General features: G+C 36.2%; 1 protein-coding gene across 6 annotated transcripts in view; it reads left to right on the top strand.

The window, feature by feature from the left end:
* Window positions 1-17,908, top strand: part of ATP9B (ATPase phospholipid transporting 9B (putative)) — a 138,427-nt gene that overhangs the window by 31,623 nt on the left and 88,896 nt on the right. For 5 of the 6 annotated variants that reach the window (XM_036417788.2, XM_036417786.2, XM_036417787.2 and 2 more), the window contains 2 exons: window positions 7,705-7,763; window positions 15,029-15,080. In XM_036417788.2, the coding sequence (XP_036273681.1) occupies window positions 7,705-7,763; window positions 15,029-15,080 (111 nt within the window). The remainder of the gene's footprint in view (window positions 1-7,704; window positions 7,764-15,028; window positions 15,081-17,908) is intronic. The other variant, XM_036417792.2, reaches the window with a different exon arrangement.

The raw sequence follows: 17,908 nt of genomic DNA, 5'->3' as shown, positions 1-17,908 counted from the left end.
TTTGAACCTGGGCCATTCTGACTCTAAGCCTAGTGTTTAAACTGCAGTGCATTGCTTGGTGGCTGGTTATTTTGATGCAAATGATTGACAAAGTCTAGAACGTAAAAAAATAGTTATGCTTATAGGGCATAATTTAACATTTATTTTGTTGTCAAGAGTGTTTGCCACTCAGCTTCTTAATTTCTAATATTTCACAGTTATCTATTCTTTGAATGGCATTGATGACTACTCTCGTGTAATTGACTGGTTTGATGTAGTATCATATTTACAACATTTGAACTTTTTATATTAGGAGTTCTTAAGTACACTCTTGTAGAACTACACTGGGAAAACGTCCTGTAGTTTGCTTTTTGTTTTTTAAAGGAAAGCCACTTCTATTTCAAGTCTGTTACTGTCTTAAAGGTGCTTTGTTTGGAAGCAGAGACTACTTTGACTGATAGATGATCTAAATGAATATTGGAATACTTTAGTTAGCCCTTTGTTTTATTGCCTGAGAAGCTGCTTTTCTTGTGTGGGAATTTTCCATGTCTGCCACTGCTCTTTTCCTTCCTTCTCCTTGTTTTGACTGCATTTATTATTCACTGTCTTCTAATAGACAGCGGCAGAGGCAGAGGCAGAGGCAGGGAGGAGAGCATGAAGCAGGTGCTCCTGGGTGTTGGCAGTTTTTGCAAAGTTCCTTATGAAGAGCAGTATAAATTGTGTGGCCATTCTGTTTTCACATTCTTGGAATCAATGCAATATTTTTTCCTACTTACAGGGAGAGGTGTATAAATTGAATGTCTTGGTAATTATCCAGTTGGCTAGTTCACAATTCAATTCCACAAATATTTACTAAGTATTCACTATGTCTTAGGCACTGTGATAATCTCATGGGATTCAAACATGAATAAGTCCTGAACTGTGCTTTTTAAAGAGCTTATGCAGTATTCTAGCAGACAGGATAAACTTGGAGGTCTTTGTGTATTTGTATTTATTTTAATCAGCCACCAAATCTCAGCAGGGTTCAGTCATATCAACCACTATCTGTGTATTTTCCAATGTTATACCTAAAGCTAACATGAAATAATATATTTAGGAATGGAGTTTATTAGAAATGGGATTACTCTATTCTATGTTTTGTTTTGTTTTTGTGATGGTTGTTTTCCAGTATACCTTAACTTTTTCTTTTAATAGAGAAGAAAGTCTGCTGTCTTTGAACCTTATGTAAATTGTGTGTGAGAGAGGTTGTGGAAGGACATGTCCATATTTACATGTTTCTTATGTTCCAGTCTCCTTCCAAAAGAAGCCTTGTTCACAGGGAGTACAAAAAGGGACTGTTCTCTGTGGTTGCATGGCTTGGAACCCTATCATCAGTATTGTGTTGTTGCTACTTGTAAAACTCTTAATCTGTTCTTTTATAGTTAAAAAATTTATAAAATGTCTCTGTGAAATTTTGTGATCTTTTAGTAAAATTTACTTCATTTGTGAGTTATAATTATCCCTTTAAAAATCAAGAGATTTTTAAATCCCTCTTTAGTGCCTCTTACATACTGTTTATGCATTATACATGCTTTCATGGGGAAAATCATAAATGTAACTGATTTTATGAGTTACTATATTTTCTACTTGGCAAGAAGGATTTCGTTTTGTGACAGTCATATCTGAAGATAGTTTTTTTTTAATAGTATACTCAAGTGTCAGCTGAATTTCCCCATCAGAAAGTGCTTAGCAGCTGATGCACTTGGAAGTAATCAGAGTTGATTGCTACGATCCGTATGCAGAGAAGCAGTGATGACTCTTCGCACGTTATTGATGTGCTGTCATCTCTTGTTCGTCCACTCTTGTGACAGCACAGATGAAATACAGCCCTGGATACTGGGGAGTCATTTGTGGATGTTTTATTTTATGTAGTCAAAGCAGTGCTTTGGTGCACATGCTCAGCTTTCACATATTCATCTCATATCCTCCCTTTTGTGAAGTAGACTTAAGACATCTTTCTTGCCTGTGGTCTGAGCAGCATTTGAAAATAATCCATTCCAGTATTTTTCAAGAATATTTAGCAAACATTATTGTGTTTTTACTATACAATGATATTTATTGCCTGCTGTATATGTTAGGCACAGGCACACACTTAAGATTTACTATTTAATTTGTTTAGGACCGGATATGTATACTCAGGACTAGGTACATGTATGCAGGAGTAGATGTATATACCCATTACCACATGACCAGTATGTTTTTCCAGCTCACCCTAAGATAATCTATGAATTAATTTCTTCATGATACTCATACATTGGTTTTTATTACATTGTTTGGGGATGAGGGTCTGGAACACCTGAAATATGATTAAAATCACTTGCTCACTAACACAGAGCCTCTTCTCACACATGTAAGGGCTGTGTGTGTATGTCTGGTAGCATCTGGTATTTCCTTTTGGTGACTGGTGTTGCTTTGATCATGCTGTCGGTCATTGGTATCTCAGCTCCGTGTGCACAATTGCTGTTTCCTCAAGGCTAAGCAGAGTAATTGGCACATGTAGGCACTCAGTAAGTGCAATATTAAGTAAATGAGGAACTTCCAGGTCAGATATGAAAAGTTTTCATCCTAATAGATATTGTCAGTGAGCTGCCAGTAAGACTACAACAGATGTACGGCAAGCCCATGTGGGTCACCTGACTCATGCACCCCTCACCTGCTGTCCTGGCCCACTTGAGATAGAATGCTCTTTAACCCACCAGCTTGATAGGTGAAAAAGGTTCTCATTTTGCTTACCTTTTAGCATTTCATTGTTTATTTTTAATATTTTATACAAGTTTATTCATTTTTACCATTTCCACTTTTTTGCCTTGTTATAATTTCTTTATAAGAGAAGTTTATAATATGAAAAATATATTTATCTTGTTTGATTAATTTTTAATATCTGTTTTAGATGTAGGTAAATTTATAATTTTTATGGAAGCAAACCTTTTTTAATTTTTTTTAATTTTAACTGTAGATAGTTCTTTTAACCCCAATATAGTGTAGATATTTTTATTTTCTAACAATGTTGCAATTTTATATTTAAAGTATGTATTACATTGGGATTGGGTCTAACTTTTCTTTTTTCCCAAATGGTCAGTTAAGTTGTTTTAAAACCAATTATTAAGTTCTTTTATCAGACCTTTGAGAAATACGTAGATTCATTTGGGCCCTTTCCTCTGCTTTCTGTTCTGCTTTACTGATTCTTCCAGATCTCCATGCCAGTTTTAAGAAATGTTCCTTCATGGAACATTCTAGTAGCTTGGGAATTCTCTCCTCCCTTCTTAGCTCCTTCCTTCAGTGGTTATTTTTCTCTTTCATTTTTTTTCTTATTTTCTTTGAGTAACATGAGACACTATAAATATAAGATTATTTGGACATCTTCTTCCTGCTCCTGTGTTCGACCAATGACATGGAAACCTTAGCAGGAGCCTGACACAGTCCTGCTGTCTCCATCTATTGATTTTCTCCTCCCACCAGGGCGCATACCAATCTCCACACTCAGGAGTAATTGAGAAGGAAGCCATCACCGTATAGATTATTGAACATAGAGGAAATAGGAACTACGGACAATTTCAAACTAAGGCTGGCTCGTATTCCTCTCGATGCTGGTATAACCACACAGACTCATGTAGGAGGACATTGTGGAAGTGTGCATTTATAAGCCCATGAGAGAGGGAGACCACTGCATCTTCTGATTTTAGTCGCTGAGAGTCTTAGAGCCATTTATATTAACAGTCCTTACTTTTGGTAGATATTTAAGAGGCCTGTCTAGCTGCAGAAAACAGACATTACCAACTTCCCTTAGATAGATAGTGGTGCGCTTGATCAAGACTTGAAGGGTGTCTCTATTGTCTAATACCATATAATGTTTATTTGTACCTATTAATTGATAAAACAGTTTATCTTGAGGTACATATTAAATTTTTCAAATTGTATACTTTTCTACCAAATATTTATCTGGTGAATGCAGTGGATTGCTACTGGTACTTATTTTAGTATTTAGTTCTGCATATCACATTGGTAGGTAACAGAGTCTGTGTGCGTAGCCTCTGTGGGCAGCCTCTGCAGGCAGTTTCTGGACTCTGCTGGTCATTACACAGTGGTGTGGACTGTTTTAGCAAGTGAGACTAGAGGGGAAGTGGTTGGCTAGCACAGCTGATCCAGTGAATAACTGTTTTATCTTTAAATGTTTCTTAAAATACTGTAATATATTATTACTAGAGGCCCAGTGCACGAATTTCGGGGTGTTCCTCAGCCTAGCCTGCACCCTCTCCAATCTGGGACATGCCTCTCACAATCCAGGACTGCTGGCTCCCAACTGCCCTCCCCTTCAGGTCTGGTCCCCCCTCCCCCCAACTGCCTTCCCCTGCAGGCCTGGGTCCCCCCCAACTGCCCTCCCTTGCAGGCCTGGTCCCCCCCCCCCCCCTCCCTGCGCAACTGCCTTCTCCTGCAGGCCTGGGTCCCCCCCAACTGCCCTCCCTTGGAGGCCTGGGTCCCCCTCCCCACCCCCCTCATCCCCACAACTGCCTTCCCCTGCAGGCCTGGGTCCCCCCCAACTCTCCTCCAGGTCAAGTGGCCCCAAGGCTATAGAGAAGCACAGCCACTGCAGAGGAAACAAGACCCTCGGAGATGAGCCATTCTCAGTAAGAAGTTGACCTGGGTCCCACTTGACCTGAGTCCCCCCCAACTGAAGGCTGGTCCCCCCCCCAACTGCTCTACCCTGAAAGCCTGCCCCCCTAACTGCCCTCCCCTGCTGACCTGGTCCCCCTCAACTGCCCTCCCTCTCTCTCTTTCTTTCTCTCTCTTTTTCTTTCTCTCCTGCATGAGGATATGATTTTACCCATTTCATTCCCACTTTTATCCCCAGCACATCCTGGGAAAGAGGGCCTAAGCTCTGAGTGACATTAAGCAGAAGACTGTGCAGCTGCCCAGCTTCAGCAGGGTTGGTCGCTGCCCAGGACTAGTATCATGTGACTTGGTCTGTGTACTCATCACTGAACTTAGGGAGCCTCGAATGTTCATCTTGTGCATTGTAATTACTATGCACATCCTCTCTCTGCCCCTTGCCCTTCTCACTGCTGCTCAGGATTTAGGTTCCTTCCTCATCCACACCTTTTCTTTCTAAACTTCTTACTGAGAATGGCTCATCTCTGAGGGTCTTGTTTCCTCTGCAGTGGCTGTGCTTCTCTACAGCCTTGGGGCCACTTGACCTGGAGGCGGGGTCTCTTCCTGTCTTTACAGCTTCTTCTCTTTGTACCTGCCTCCAGCTGTTTCAGACACCAGTCCATTGATCTTATACTTTAGCACTTTCTTGCCCCTTTGATGTTCTAGTCCAGTGGTTGGCAAACTCAATCAATAGAGCGGCAAACTGTGGCTCGAGAGCCGCATTTTGCCGACCTCTGTTCTAGTCGATTAAGTCCAATTTATCTTTTTTTAAAAAAATAAAAACGAAGGCTTGTGGTATCCTAAGAACTATTTACCCAACTCAAAGATTTTCTGTTATATTTCTCCTATGTTTCTTCTTCTTTTTTTTCCCTTCAGTTTCAGACTTTACATTTATATATCAATCTTGTGTAAATTTTTATATCAGTGCAGTGTACAGGTCTGAGTACTTTTCTTGCATGTGGATGTCCCATTGTTTCTAGCACCATTTGGGGAAATAGTAATTATTTCCCACTGCATTGCCATATACTTTTGTCAAAAATAAGTTGTCCTTCAAGAGTGGGGTTTTTTCTCCATTCACTCATTGATATATTTGCCTATCTTTATGCTAATTCCATGCTCTTTTGATTACTATTGCTTTATAATAATTCTTGAAATCAGAGATTGTTTACCCTCCAACATGGTTTTTTAATTCCACAGTTGTTTTGGCTAGTGTATGTTATTTGTATTTTCATATGACTTAGAATCCATTTTCATGAAAAAACCTGGGATTTTGATTGGGATTACTTTGAATCTATAGATAAATTGGAGGAGAGTTGATAATAATATTAAGTCTTTTGACCCATGAAGGAGATATATTTCTCCCTTTATTTAGGTCTTTTAAATATTTCTCAGCAATGTTTTGTGTGTTTTTTCAGAGTATAAATCTCTTTTAAATAGCTTATGTTATGTGAAGGAATAATAAGTTTCCCAGGAATGTAAAATCTTGATTAAGAAGTCAAAAAGGATATGTTTTCTATGTTTTAAAATATTTAAAAATATTTCCTGCATTTATTGCATCTTTTATGTCTGCAGCTGTTCATCTCTCTCCTCTTTGTGTCTGTTACAGAGAGTGTGAAATAGAAGGAAGGGGAAGAGGAGTGTGTAGTAGGAATAAAAAGAAAAGTGAAATATAGGTCGTGGTTCGGGGTTCTGCTGAGGTCATTGAGGGATATTCACTGCCTGGGGCTTAGCTGTAAAAAACAGAACAGTGGGAGTACAGACAGGTAGCTTGAAGGGACCAAGGGAAAAATAATTTAAATAGACAGTCTTTTGTGGCTATTTTTTGGCAAATAATAGACATATACTTATCACTTGTAGAGATATTTTAAGATTTGTTACATATGTAATTCTAAAGAACATTGCTATTTTATGGTATGAATACAAATAGGCTCCACCCACCAAAAATAGCTCCAGCCTTATGTGTTTATTATATAATTGAGGAACATGAAAAATATAGCAACATTTACAAAGCTTATTGATATCCTTCAGACAAATCATTAGGAACTAGTTTAGTATTATTGAAACTCAGCTGCTTGAAGAGGTATTTAGGAAGTAAGGTTTTAAAATAAGTTGAATGTGGTCTAAAAGTCAGGGGAATGATCAGTAATATTAGTTTTGAAAATGCAATATGAACTTTTCCTCTGTTCTATTAGCTTTCAGAATAAACTGAATGTAAAAGAAAAGGACCTTTCTTCATATTAAAACAGTAAAAGTTGTTGCTGGTCCTAAAAGGGAAACAGACAGGGCGAAGGAGACTGCCAAGTCAGGGAGGGGAGTGAGAAACAGAGATGGAGGAAGATAGGGAGGCTGGGCCCAGAGACATAGGAAGTGAAAGAACTTGGTGTTTCAAAATGCCTATATAATGTTTTATCTACTCTATGTGATATGAACATTGTGATGTAGATGTTATAAATTAACTGCTATACATGATTAGCACACACCAGCTATCATGTAAGTATTGTTTGCACAATATAGCATGGAGAAGAACCACTTTTCATAATGAATCTGTGGTCCTGACCTGTATCTGTAAAAACTTCTGGTGAAGGGTGATATTCTCTCATCTTCTCTGTTGCTTCTTTTCTGTTAGTCATGTGCCAGTCAATGCCATTCCCAGGTTGTATAATAAGGACTGTACATCTCCATCTGACTCAATTTCTGACACCACATTATTTTATTTAATGATATTTCTGATCATCCTATCTTGACTCACACCTGAAATAATGGCAGATTGGGTAGCAACCTTCCACATGGAATCCTCTCCCACATTCCCACACGGTTTTTATTGAGGGTGGTTAAATTGTACTTGGGAGTTAACTAAGAGAAGTTAATTTTTAGTGACTGTGTCTATCTGAAATATTTATTTTGAAAGTATAAGTAGAGATACATTATATAAAGTTTCCCCCCCAAAAGTTATTTCTAAAGTATTGCTTATCAATTGCAAGTTTAACTCTGGTGTGCTATTGTTTCCTTGAGTTGATTATACTTCTTCTTTTTTTCAAGGTAAAGTGCAAGTTCAGAGTTCAGACATACAAGTTGGAGACCTCATCATAGTGGAAAAGGTTGATGCATTTTCAATATATTTCAGACTTGTCTATACCACTTATTAACATTTAGCCTGATTGCAAGTAACTTTCAAATATAAAGAAAATTGAGACATTCATTTTCAATCTTAACATCATTGTGTAAGATTTGCTCTACATGAAGAAACATCTAGATTTTTTTGTATAGTCTGTTTTGTTAAAGTACATTTCAGTGTGCATAGATGACGTCATATTTTGTCTAAAATAAGACGTGTCAACTGCTTGATGTTACATTATCAGTATTATTTCATGTGACCAAAAAATTTCAGCTTCTAGAACTCCCAATTACAGATAGATATACAGGCAGCCCTCGGGTTATGTCAGACTTGATGTATGTCATTCCATGGTTACGTTGCCATCTCCCATTTATTTATTTTTAAAAAGTTCCATCATATATATTCATGTGCCTTATGTTTTTTTATTATTTATTTACCACAAGTAAAGGTCAGGAATTGTTATCTTTCTTTTAAATTTTTTTTTTTACTGTTTTACTTTATTACTGCTGTGTATGTACTCCATGTGAGTGATGTAAGTGCTTATGTAGATGGATTCCTACTTACGGCGAAAATGCATTACATCACACTGTAGGAATGGCTCTCCGACGTAACCCGAGGACCTACTGTATTACACATAATTATTGGATATTAATTCTTATGGTTAATAAGAATTCTTATGGTTAATAAAACTTAAAGAAGGAAAGGTTAATGGAAGCAAAAGAGTTTAGAAAGAAAAAGTTTAGGCAGAGGAGGAAATCGCTGGGCTGCTGGTGGACTGGGGTGTAACCCAGTGGGCTGAGTGCATGGTGGTAGTTGTTTCTCATTCACAGTCTTCCCTGAGGAACAGTGATTCAATGGGCAGTCTTTTTATTTTATTTTATTTATTTATTTTTTAAATTAAGGCTCAGGAACACTTTTAAAAATATATTAAATAAGTTTTTGAAAAGCCTCTTACACAGTAGTGTGAGCCCTTAGTGCCAGTTAGCGTGCAGGCCACATAGGAGCAGAGCGGTCTGAGCCATCTGTGCAAGATAACTCATCCTCCTCAAGACACTGCTACATTAATCTGTACTGAGAATGATCGGGGTGTGTTTGATTTGACAAAACTAGATGAAATTAAACAGACTGATTTGCAGCTTATTTACATAGTATTCATTTTATATGGATGCTATAAGTCACTGATTTTTTATCCTTTCTTAGATTTTCAGGTGGTTCCTACTGTAAGTGCTACGGTGAACATTCTTGTACTTTATATCTTTGCACATTTCTGTAAGACAAATGGTAGTCATATAAATCTTGATGCAGTTCTTTAAAACATCAACATTGCCTCATAGTTTTTGTGGTCAGGAATCTGGGTGCAGCTTAGCTAGGTCTTCTGGTTCCAGGTCCCTCTCAAGGCTACAGTCAAGGATCCATCAGGTGACTGTCACCTTCAGGGCCCACTGGGCCTATTGGCAGAACTTGGTATTGTGTTGGACTTAGGACCTCAGTTCCAGGGACTTTGGTTCGAGGCCTTTCCCATTTCTAGCCAGATGGACCTCTCTACAGGGCAGCTCATAGCCAGCTGCCAGGGAGCAGGTGACAGAGGGCTGGCTGCATGGATTCCTGGCTGTGAGACCTGGTCCCATCGCCTTCAGTTTTCTTTTCACTTTTAAAAGTCTGCCTTGTGTTGTGGGGTTGAAAACTGGGGTAAAATCTGTGAATCCTCTCTTATTTTCAGTACCATCCATGATAGGAATGGAGGGAATTACTTTATTCTTATAAAAATCATCTGTAAAAGCCTCTAGCTGGCATCACCCTCAGTGCATGTCAGATGCCTTTCTTCTGAGACTGGGCACAGGGCAGGTGTTTGCTCCTATCACGCTTACTCAGCTCGCATTTCTAGCCACTGAATAAGGCAAGTAAAGGTAACAGAAGGAATTCAGATTGGAAGGGAAGAAGTAAAAGTGCCCCTATTTACTGATAACAGATTGTATATGAAGAAAATCCCATGTGATCTATTAAAAAAAAAAACAACCTCTCAGAACTAAAGAAAGTTCAGTAAGGTGGCAAATTATAAGATGCACATTCAAATGCCAGTGCCATTTTTATATTCTGATAATGAACACGTGGAAACTGAAACTAAAAGTGCAGTGCTCTTAGTCACTTCTGTGAAAACACAATCTTAGCTATGCTGGAGATAATGTATGTTCAGGAGAGTGATCAAAGGTCTGAGTAAAGAGGTACATTATAATCTTGGACTGTAACATTCCACAGCTTCCCCAAAATTGATCTGTACTTTTACGGTAATACACTTCCTATCAAAATCTTAACAAGGTTTTGTTTGCTTGCTTTTTAAACAAAATAAGCTTATTTCTAAAACTAATTTGGCAAGTTCCAGGCCCTAAAGTGGCTAAAATAGTCTTGGCAAGGAGAGTAAAGAGAGAAGAACCACTCTTCCCAAAGTTAAGGCTTCCTACCTAGACACATTAATAGCATGATGTGGAAGGAGAGAACCAAGATTAATGAAACATTAGAACCCAGAAATAGACTCACCCAGGTGTGCTCAACGGTGTTGACAGAGTGCAAAGCAGCGAAAGTAGAGAAAAGCCGCCCTCCTGGACAATGAGGCTGGAGCCGATTGGGCATCTGTGGATAAAAAAGAACCTTACCCTTAAGTGTCACACTTTATATCAATGTTAAGTCAAAATGGATCATGGATTTCAATGTAAACTAGAACTGTAAAAATTTAGAAAAACAGGAAAAATATTCAGAATCCATGGCAGGAAAGTAGCTCTTAGACTGGACATCAAAAGCACAATGCATCAAAGATAAAAACATTGATAAATTGCATCTCATTAAAATGAAAAACTGTGCTTAGTGAAAACACATGTCAATATGATGAAAAAACAACCTACAAACTAGGAGAAAATATTTGTACACCACATCTGACAAGGATTTGTACCTAGATTATGTAAAAGCCGTTAAAAGCCAACTGGTTAAAAAAAAAATCAAATTAGAAAATGAACAAAAAATATAAAGAGAAATTCACCAAAGAAGATACATAGGTAGAAAATAAGTACATGAGAAGATACTGTGTCATTGATCACCTAGGACTATAAATTAAAGCAATGAACTATCACTACACATGTAGCAGAATGGCTGCAGTGAAAAATGGTGCCAGCAACAAAAACTACAATTATGTGAAAAGTGGATTACTTGTATATTTCCTGTAGGAATATCAGATGTTATAGTTATTCTGAAAAATCATTAAGTCTCTTAAGAAGCTAAATATGCAAATATTATGTAACCCAGCAATTGAACTGTTGAACCTTTATCACAGAGAAATGTTAACTTAAGTTGGCACAAAAGCCTATCCATAAATGTTTATACCTTCATTATTCATAATAGCAAAAAACCTGAAACAGCCCAGATATCCTGACTGGGGACGATTAGAGAAACTGTTGTCCATCAGTTCATCCTACATCGAGTGAAGGAGGTAGAGGTCCTACTCTCTTGGTGCTCATAGTCTTGAGGGGAGGGAAAGATAAAAAGTATCTAATAAGTATTTGGAGTTATCAAGTTTATTTATGAGTGACTCATAGAAAATGAAACATGATAAGGTAATAAAGAGTAATGGTTTGGAGATACAATTAAAGAATTTCATTAACAGTAGCATAAAAAATAAAATACTTATAAGTAAAATAAAATCATTTTTCAGGAATAAATGAATTACAAAACATATTTGAAAGCTATAAAAATTGTGGAAGCATATTAATAGATCTAAGCACATGGAAAGACATCCCATGTTTGTGGATTAGAAGTATTAATATTGTTAAATGGCAACACTCCCTAAATTGACCTATAGGTTCAGGCTATCCCTCTCAACTTTTCAGCTGACTTCTTTGCAGAAATTGACAAGCTGATTCTTAAATTTATATGGAAATGCAAAGTTCCCAGACTAGCCAATATAATTTTTAAAAATTGAACAAAATTTGAGTAGTAATGCCTTTCATTTCAAAACCTTATGCAAAGTTATGGTAATCAAGACAGTGAGGGCCTGGTATAAATTCAGAGTTGAGAGTCCAGAAATTAAAAATATTCAATGGAATTGGGGTATGATTGGATAGGTGCTTTTTTTTTTTTTTTTTGCCTGGTATAATTAATGAGATTCTTCCATTTTGCTGTGTGTAACTATAATTCATTTGCTTTGTTGTTACATTGTATGCCTTTTGACCATTCTGCTGATGATGACTATTTCAGTTGCTTTTAAGTTTTCCCTATTGGGACTTTCGTTTCTGTGGTGCCATGCCTGGGCTCACCTGTGCTGCTGCATTTGTGTCTGAGCTGGAATTGTTGGATGTTGGGGTATGCGTATGTTCCACATTTAGTACTGCAAATGGTTTGCAAAGTGATGTTTCAAATTATACTGGAATCAGCGATGTGTAAGACTTCCCATTGCTCTACATGTTTACCAACACTTGGCATCATCTTTTTAATTTAGCATTTCCAATATGTATCTAGCAGTTGTGGTTTTAATGTGCATTTCTTTGAAGACTAATAAAGTTGGACACCTTCTTGTGTGATTGTGGATGTCTTTCTTATTTGGAAAGAGCCTGTTAACATCTTTTGCCATTTTCCTTCTCTCCCCCCCCTTCTCTCTCTCTCTCTCTCTCTCTCTCTCTCTCTCTCTCTCTCTCTCTCTTTATATATATATATAAATCTTTATTGTTGAAAGTATTATATATCTTTCCTCCCCCCACTTGCCCTCTCTTCCTTCCTCCAACCCTCCAAGCCTTCACCACCCATTGTCTTTGTCCTTGGGTTATGCATATACACATATGAGTTTCTTGACTGGAAGGAAGAGATCAACTGATCAGCCATTTTCCTTCTGAGTTAGCCCTTCTTTTCTCATCCCTTTATGGTCTTTATGTATTCTGGATGTGAGTTCTTTATGTTGCAAATATCTTTTCCTTCCTGGTGTGCTTTGTTGAAAAAAAAATCCTTAATTTTAATGAAATCTACTTCATTAATTTTTGCATTTATAGATGTGTCGTTTTGTAAAAAACATTTTGGTGATAGGGAAGGAGTCTTCTTCCTTTCCAAAGTGTTGTAAAAATATTCCTCTATATTATTGTTTAGGAGTCTTATTGTTTGGACTTTGACATTGAGAAATATAATTCATCTGGAATTGATTGTGTCTTGATTGAAGTAGAGATCGGGTATTCTTCCTCCCTGTGAGTCTAATTTTCTTAACACTATTTCTTGAAAAGACCATCATGCCCTAATAGGTCTACAGTTTTATCTTCCTCCTAAATATGGAGTCTTTCCATTTTGGGATTCCTTCTGGAGCCTGCACTTTACATTGGTGTAATTATCTCTCTGTTAAATGCTACCTTGATCTCATGATTCTACTTTAGTATTTTTGTTTTGCTATATTATAAAATCAACTCTATGTTTCTGACATTTGTCTTGGTTGTTCTTTTGCATTTCCTGTAAATATTAGCAATACCTTGTTAATTCCCACCAAAAAACATGGCAAGATATTGGTTGGGTTTGTGTTGAATATATAGGTCAATTTATTAACACTTGGCATCTTTGCAATACTATACATTCTAGTTTTGAAACCTGATACATTGTATTTTTATTAGGTTTTATTTAATTTTAGTAATATTTAATAGGTGTTTTTTTTTTTAATAGAACTCGCCAATCTTTTATTAGTTTATTTTTATTAGTTTTTTTCTTAGTACTGAAATGGGAATATTTGAAAAATATTTATTTTTTTGCTATTTGTTACTGATATATAAGAATATATGTTTGTATGTTTATATACATATATTTGTTTTCTGTGACATTAATTTTTATTCCTATATTTGTTTACATCCTTGTACTTTCTCTGTGGCTCATTGGCTGTTTTTTGTTTGTTTGTTTGTTTGTTTGTTTTTCTGCTTTCAAATGGACATTTAGCTCTTTGACCCTGTGTTTTTAACATCTCTGTTTTATTGTGTGCTTTTACTTGTATACATTTTCCTCTTCATACTTTCCTGACTTTGGGTTTGTTCCACATGTTTTGATGTGTTGAGATTTTATTACTCTTCAATTTAAAATATTTTCTAATTTCCATTGTGATTTCTTCCTTGACCTAGAAGCTCTTTTGATATTAATAATTGCCCTTCTTTCTTCATGTTAGAAAGAGGTAGCTCTATCCTACAACATATTTATTTTCTGTTTTAACAACTTTTATTTATTTTTATTGCCTGATGACTGACAAATAATCCATTTTATATATCGTGTAGGAAAATCTTTATGAGGTCTCAAAAAATATAAATAATTCATGAAATTATGAGACATATTCTTATAATTTTTCTTTAGCTTTATTGAGTTATTAGTAATAATGATTAAATGTATGATTAGTAATTTATAAAAGTTTTTATGTGCCATACAATACGTTCCAGTTATTTTTCCTTTTCTACTTTATAAAAGAACACCTCTTCAAATTTGTGGAATTTATTTTCGTTTATTCAGTTTTACATTCATTCATTTAAAACAGTGGTTCTCAACCTTTTTAATGCCCTGACCCTTTAATACAGTTCCTCATGTTGTGGTGACCCCCAACCATAAAATTATTTTCGCTGCTACTTCATAACTGTAATTTTCCTACTGTTAATGAATCATGATGTAAATCCCTGTTTTCCAGTGCTCTTAGGCTCTATAAACTTACAGTTATGAAGTAGCAACGAAAATAATTTTATGGTTGGGGGTAACCACAACATGAGGAACTGTATTAAAGGGTCGCAGCTTTAGAAAGGTTGAGAACCACTGATTTAAAATCTATTAAGTGTTTTATTTATGATATGTTCCGTTTTGTATGAGGCATTGTAAGAATGTTATCCCCACTTTCTTGGGTCATTTACTCTAATAGGGAAGATATAATTTTTTTATAAGGTAATAACTTCTGTATTATGAGTTAAAGTACAACAGAGGCCACAGAAATGGCAATGTTTAACATTTCTCAGAAATGGAGCAGTTTTCAAGCCATCACTAATACCATTTACATGGTACATTAATGGGGGGAAATCTTAAAAGTCCAACTAAAATATGAATCAAAATATTCACTTTTTAAGTACAAATTTTAAATGTGAATTGCTTCAACATAAATTTTAATTTAACCTTTTTCATTATTTTACTAGCTATTTCTGTTTTGGAATGGAGTTGTGTTAATTTATAAATTGCATATAGATAATTAACATTTTATATTACTCTTTACAGAATCAAAGAATTCCATCGGACATGGTATTTCTTAGAACTTCAGAAAAAGCAGGTATTTTTATTTACATTGTAGATGATTTGGTATTTTGGCAGTTTAATTTCCAATTTATAAGGAAAAATATAACAATTTTTCTTTGAATAATAAATGATTTAACTCATTAATTTCTAAATTACATTTAACTGTTGATATTTAACACAATGATTTACTGTATAATATCTTTAAAAAATATAATCTATATATCAAATAAGTGCTATCATTCATATCCATATTGGTATCTAAATAATTAGATGATGTTATTGGAAATTTTATTGCTGTTCTGCATTTGCAATTTTATTAATTAATTCAGCAAACATTTACTTACCACTTACTATATTCCAGGCACTATGTGGTGCTTATGATATAAAAGAGAGCAAAACCAAATTGCTCTTCTTAGAACTCATGATCTGTGTATTTTTGGCAGTATACACATTGACATTAGTAATTCTCTGTTTTGTGTAGATACTGTAAGAGTGAAAAGACATATGGGGAGATGGAGTTGAGAGAGACCAGACCATTTGCCTAGCTGAGTTGAAGTGGGCTTCCCATTAAAAAAAAAAGAAAAAAAAGAAAAGATATTTGCATGGCCTAACCTTTCAAGTTAGAAGGATGGAAAAGGGGTACTGAGAGGTAATAATATGGAAGCCTCATATGGTCAAGAAAACTGTTGTTGGGAATCAGGAAACCTAAAATATAGTCTGCTTTGGTCGGTTTCAAATTATATGACCTAGCCACGAGGAAAATACATTTTCATCATCTGTAAAGTCAGGGGAAGTTTATCAACTACTATCCAAAGTTCTTTCTGCCTTACATCTCTTACTTTGTTGAATAAATGAACAATATTTTTATAGGAAGCTGAGCATATTATTATTTTTTTTTGTAAGCTTAGCACAGGTATTATTCTATGCAGCACAAAAACTCTAGAAAGGACATAGTTACATTTTATAGTTGCTGATTTCATTTTTTCCATTTACAAACAGCATTTTTTTTAAGTGTCATTTTAAGTCATGAGAAAGGAAAATTTTTTCTCCTTTTATCAACTGTAACTATGTTACTCATATTGCAAGGTGAGGCTGCCATTAATAGCTCAGCTACACCTACAATCAAGCAAACTCCTCACACTTGGCATATTTACTTTATTGTGTGAGACTTAATGGGAGGTTTTGTTTTCCCAATGGAGTAGAGACTAGAAAGCTACATTTCCAGTCAATTTTCCTTTCCTCTTGGAAATACAGCTGGATTCCTTTTCCTGTCCAGGTAGGTGGCATCATGCCCTGATGGTTGGCCTTACCTTTTACCTCTTGTAGCCACCTGCTCTTCTCCTCCCTGCGCGCCTGAGCCCACAATAGTGCATGACTAGGATAACCTTAGAAGCTGCCTGTTGAGACGGCAGAGCATTCCTCAGCGTAGGTTCCTGAATGTGGAACAGAGCCCACCCTCCTTCCATTACCAGATGGACTCGGTGCGAGAGAAATATTCTTCAAGTTCCCATGTTCAAGGTTTATCTTGTAAAATAGCTAGTGTTCTCTTAACACTTGCAGTGCTGTAGCAGGCAGGTCACAGCATTGCACTTCCCTTCATTCTTGTTTTTTATAGAGCCTCCAGCTCAGCCATGAGAGATGAGGGCCTCTTAGGCTTTCCGGGCATGCAGGCAGATGGCCTTCTAGGCTCCCAGGAATGTGTTAGAGCTTTTCAAAGCCCCTTTCCATCATCTGATTTTCTAACTTTTTTTTTTAAAAATATATTTTATTGATTTTGTACAGAGAGGAAGGGAGAGAGATAGAGAGTTTAGAAACATCGATGAGAGAGAGTCATCAATCAGCTGCCTCCTGCACACCCCCTACTGGGGATATGCCCGCAACCAAGGTACATGCCCTTGACCGGAATCGAACCCGAGTCCCTTCAGTCCCCAAGCCGACGCTCTATCCATTGAGCCAAACCGGTCTCGGCTGATTTTCTAACTTTTAAAAAAAGACTTTTGTTCGGCTTATTATCCCAGTTTTATGACCACCTGAGGCAGGAATGATATTTAAACAGTTGCCACTGATTGTTTGCTTTTTTTCCCTCAAACATCCCAGGGAAAACACTGTTTTTAATGAATTACCTTTGCATTAGGTCAATTCCTGTTAGGTGGTCACAGTGTTCTGGCCATGGGGTTTAGGGAGCCCCGAGTTGGGTTTGGGCCACTCAGTGGCTGCTAGACTATTGGTTTTCTCAGTACTGTGGAGCAATGGGGTAGGGCAGAGTGTTGGGAACAGGGCAAGTCAAAACACAGCTCACTCTTAGCTAGATTTACTTGTGTTTCTTGAATAAATGCAACTGAGATTGTTGCGGTTTTTTAAATTCTATTCCAGAGTTCTGAATAAGTTACTTTTAACAGTTTTTGCTCATGTTCTCATATAGTTGTAGAGAAATGGATTTTCAGAGATTTTTTTTACACTACCATCCCTGCTAATATCACCTATTTATGATTTGTGTTTTTTTTCTAAATATATTCATTATAATGAAGAACAAAATATTTCCATTTGGAAGATGCTTTTTTATTAATTGTTCTTTTAATTATTTTGTTGGAATTATATGTAAGATTAAAAATATTATCCAAAATATGGAAATTGTTTTAGATGATCAACTTAAGAGAAGTACATAATATAGATTGTGTTAGGAGATAAAAATGAAGAAAATTCAGCATTTTATAACTGGAAAATAGAAATGTCCATTTTTCAGAGAAGGAATCTGAGGGAGAACATAAATTCTTTGACAAGATTATATGACTAATAGCAGTTTTGAAAATTTTTCTTAAGCATCTTAATAATCTTTTTACCATGTCATTGTTATACAGTAGT

The sequence above is a fragment of the Pipistrellus kuhlii genome, unplaced genomic scaffold, assembly GCF_014108245.1.
Source record: "Pipistrellus kuhlii isolate mPipKuh1 unplaced genomic scaffold, mPipKuh1.p scaffold_m20_p_6, whole genome shotgun sequence".
NCBI classification, from domain to species: Eukaryota; Metazoa; Chordata; class Mammalia; order Chiroptera; family Vespertilionidae; genus Pipistrellus; species Pipistrellus kuhlii.
Note: the sequence above shows the minus strand (reverse complement) of the source record. Positions and strands in the feature narration are given on the sequence as shown.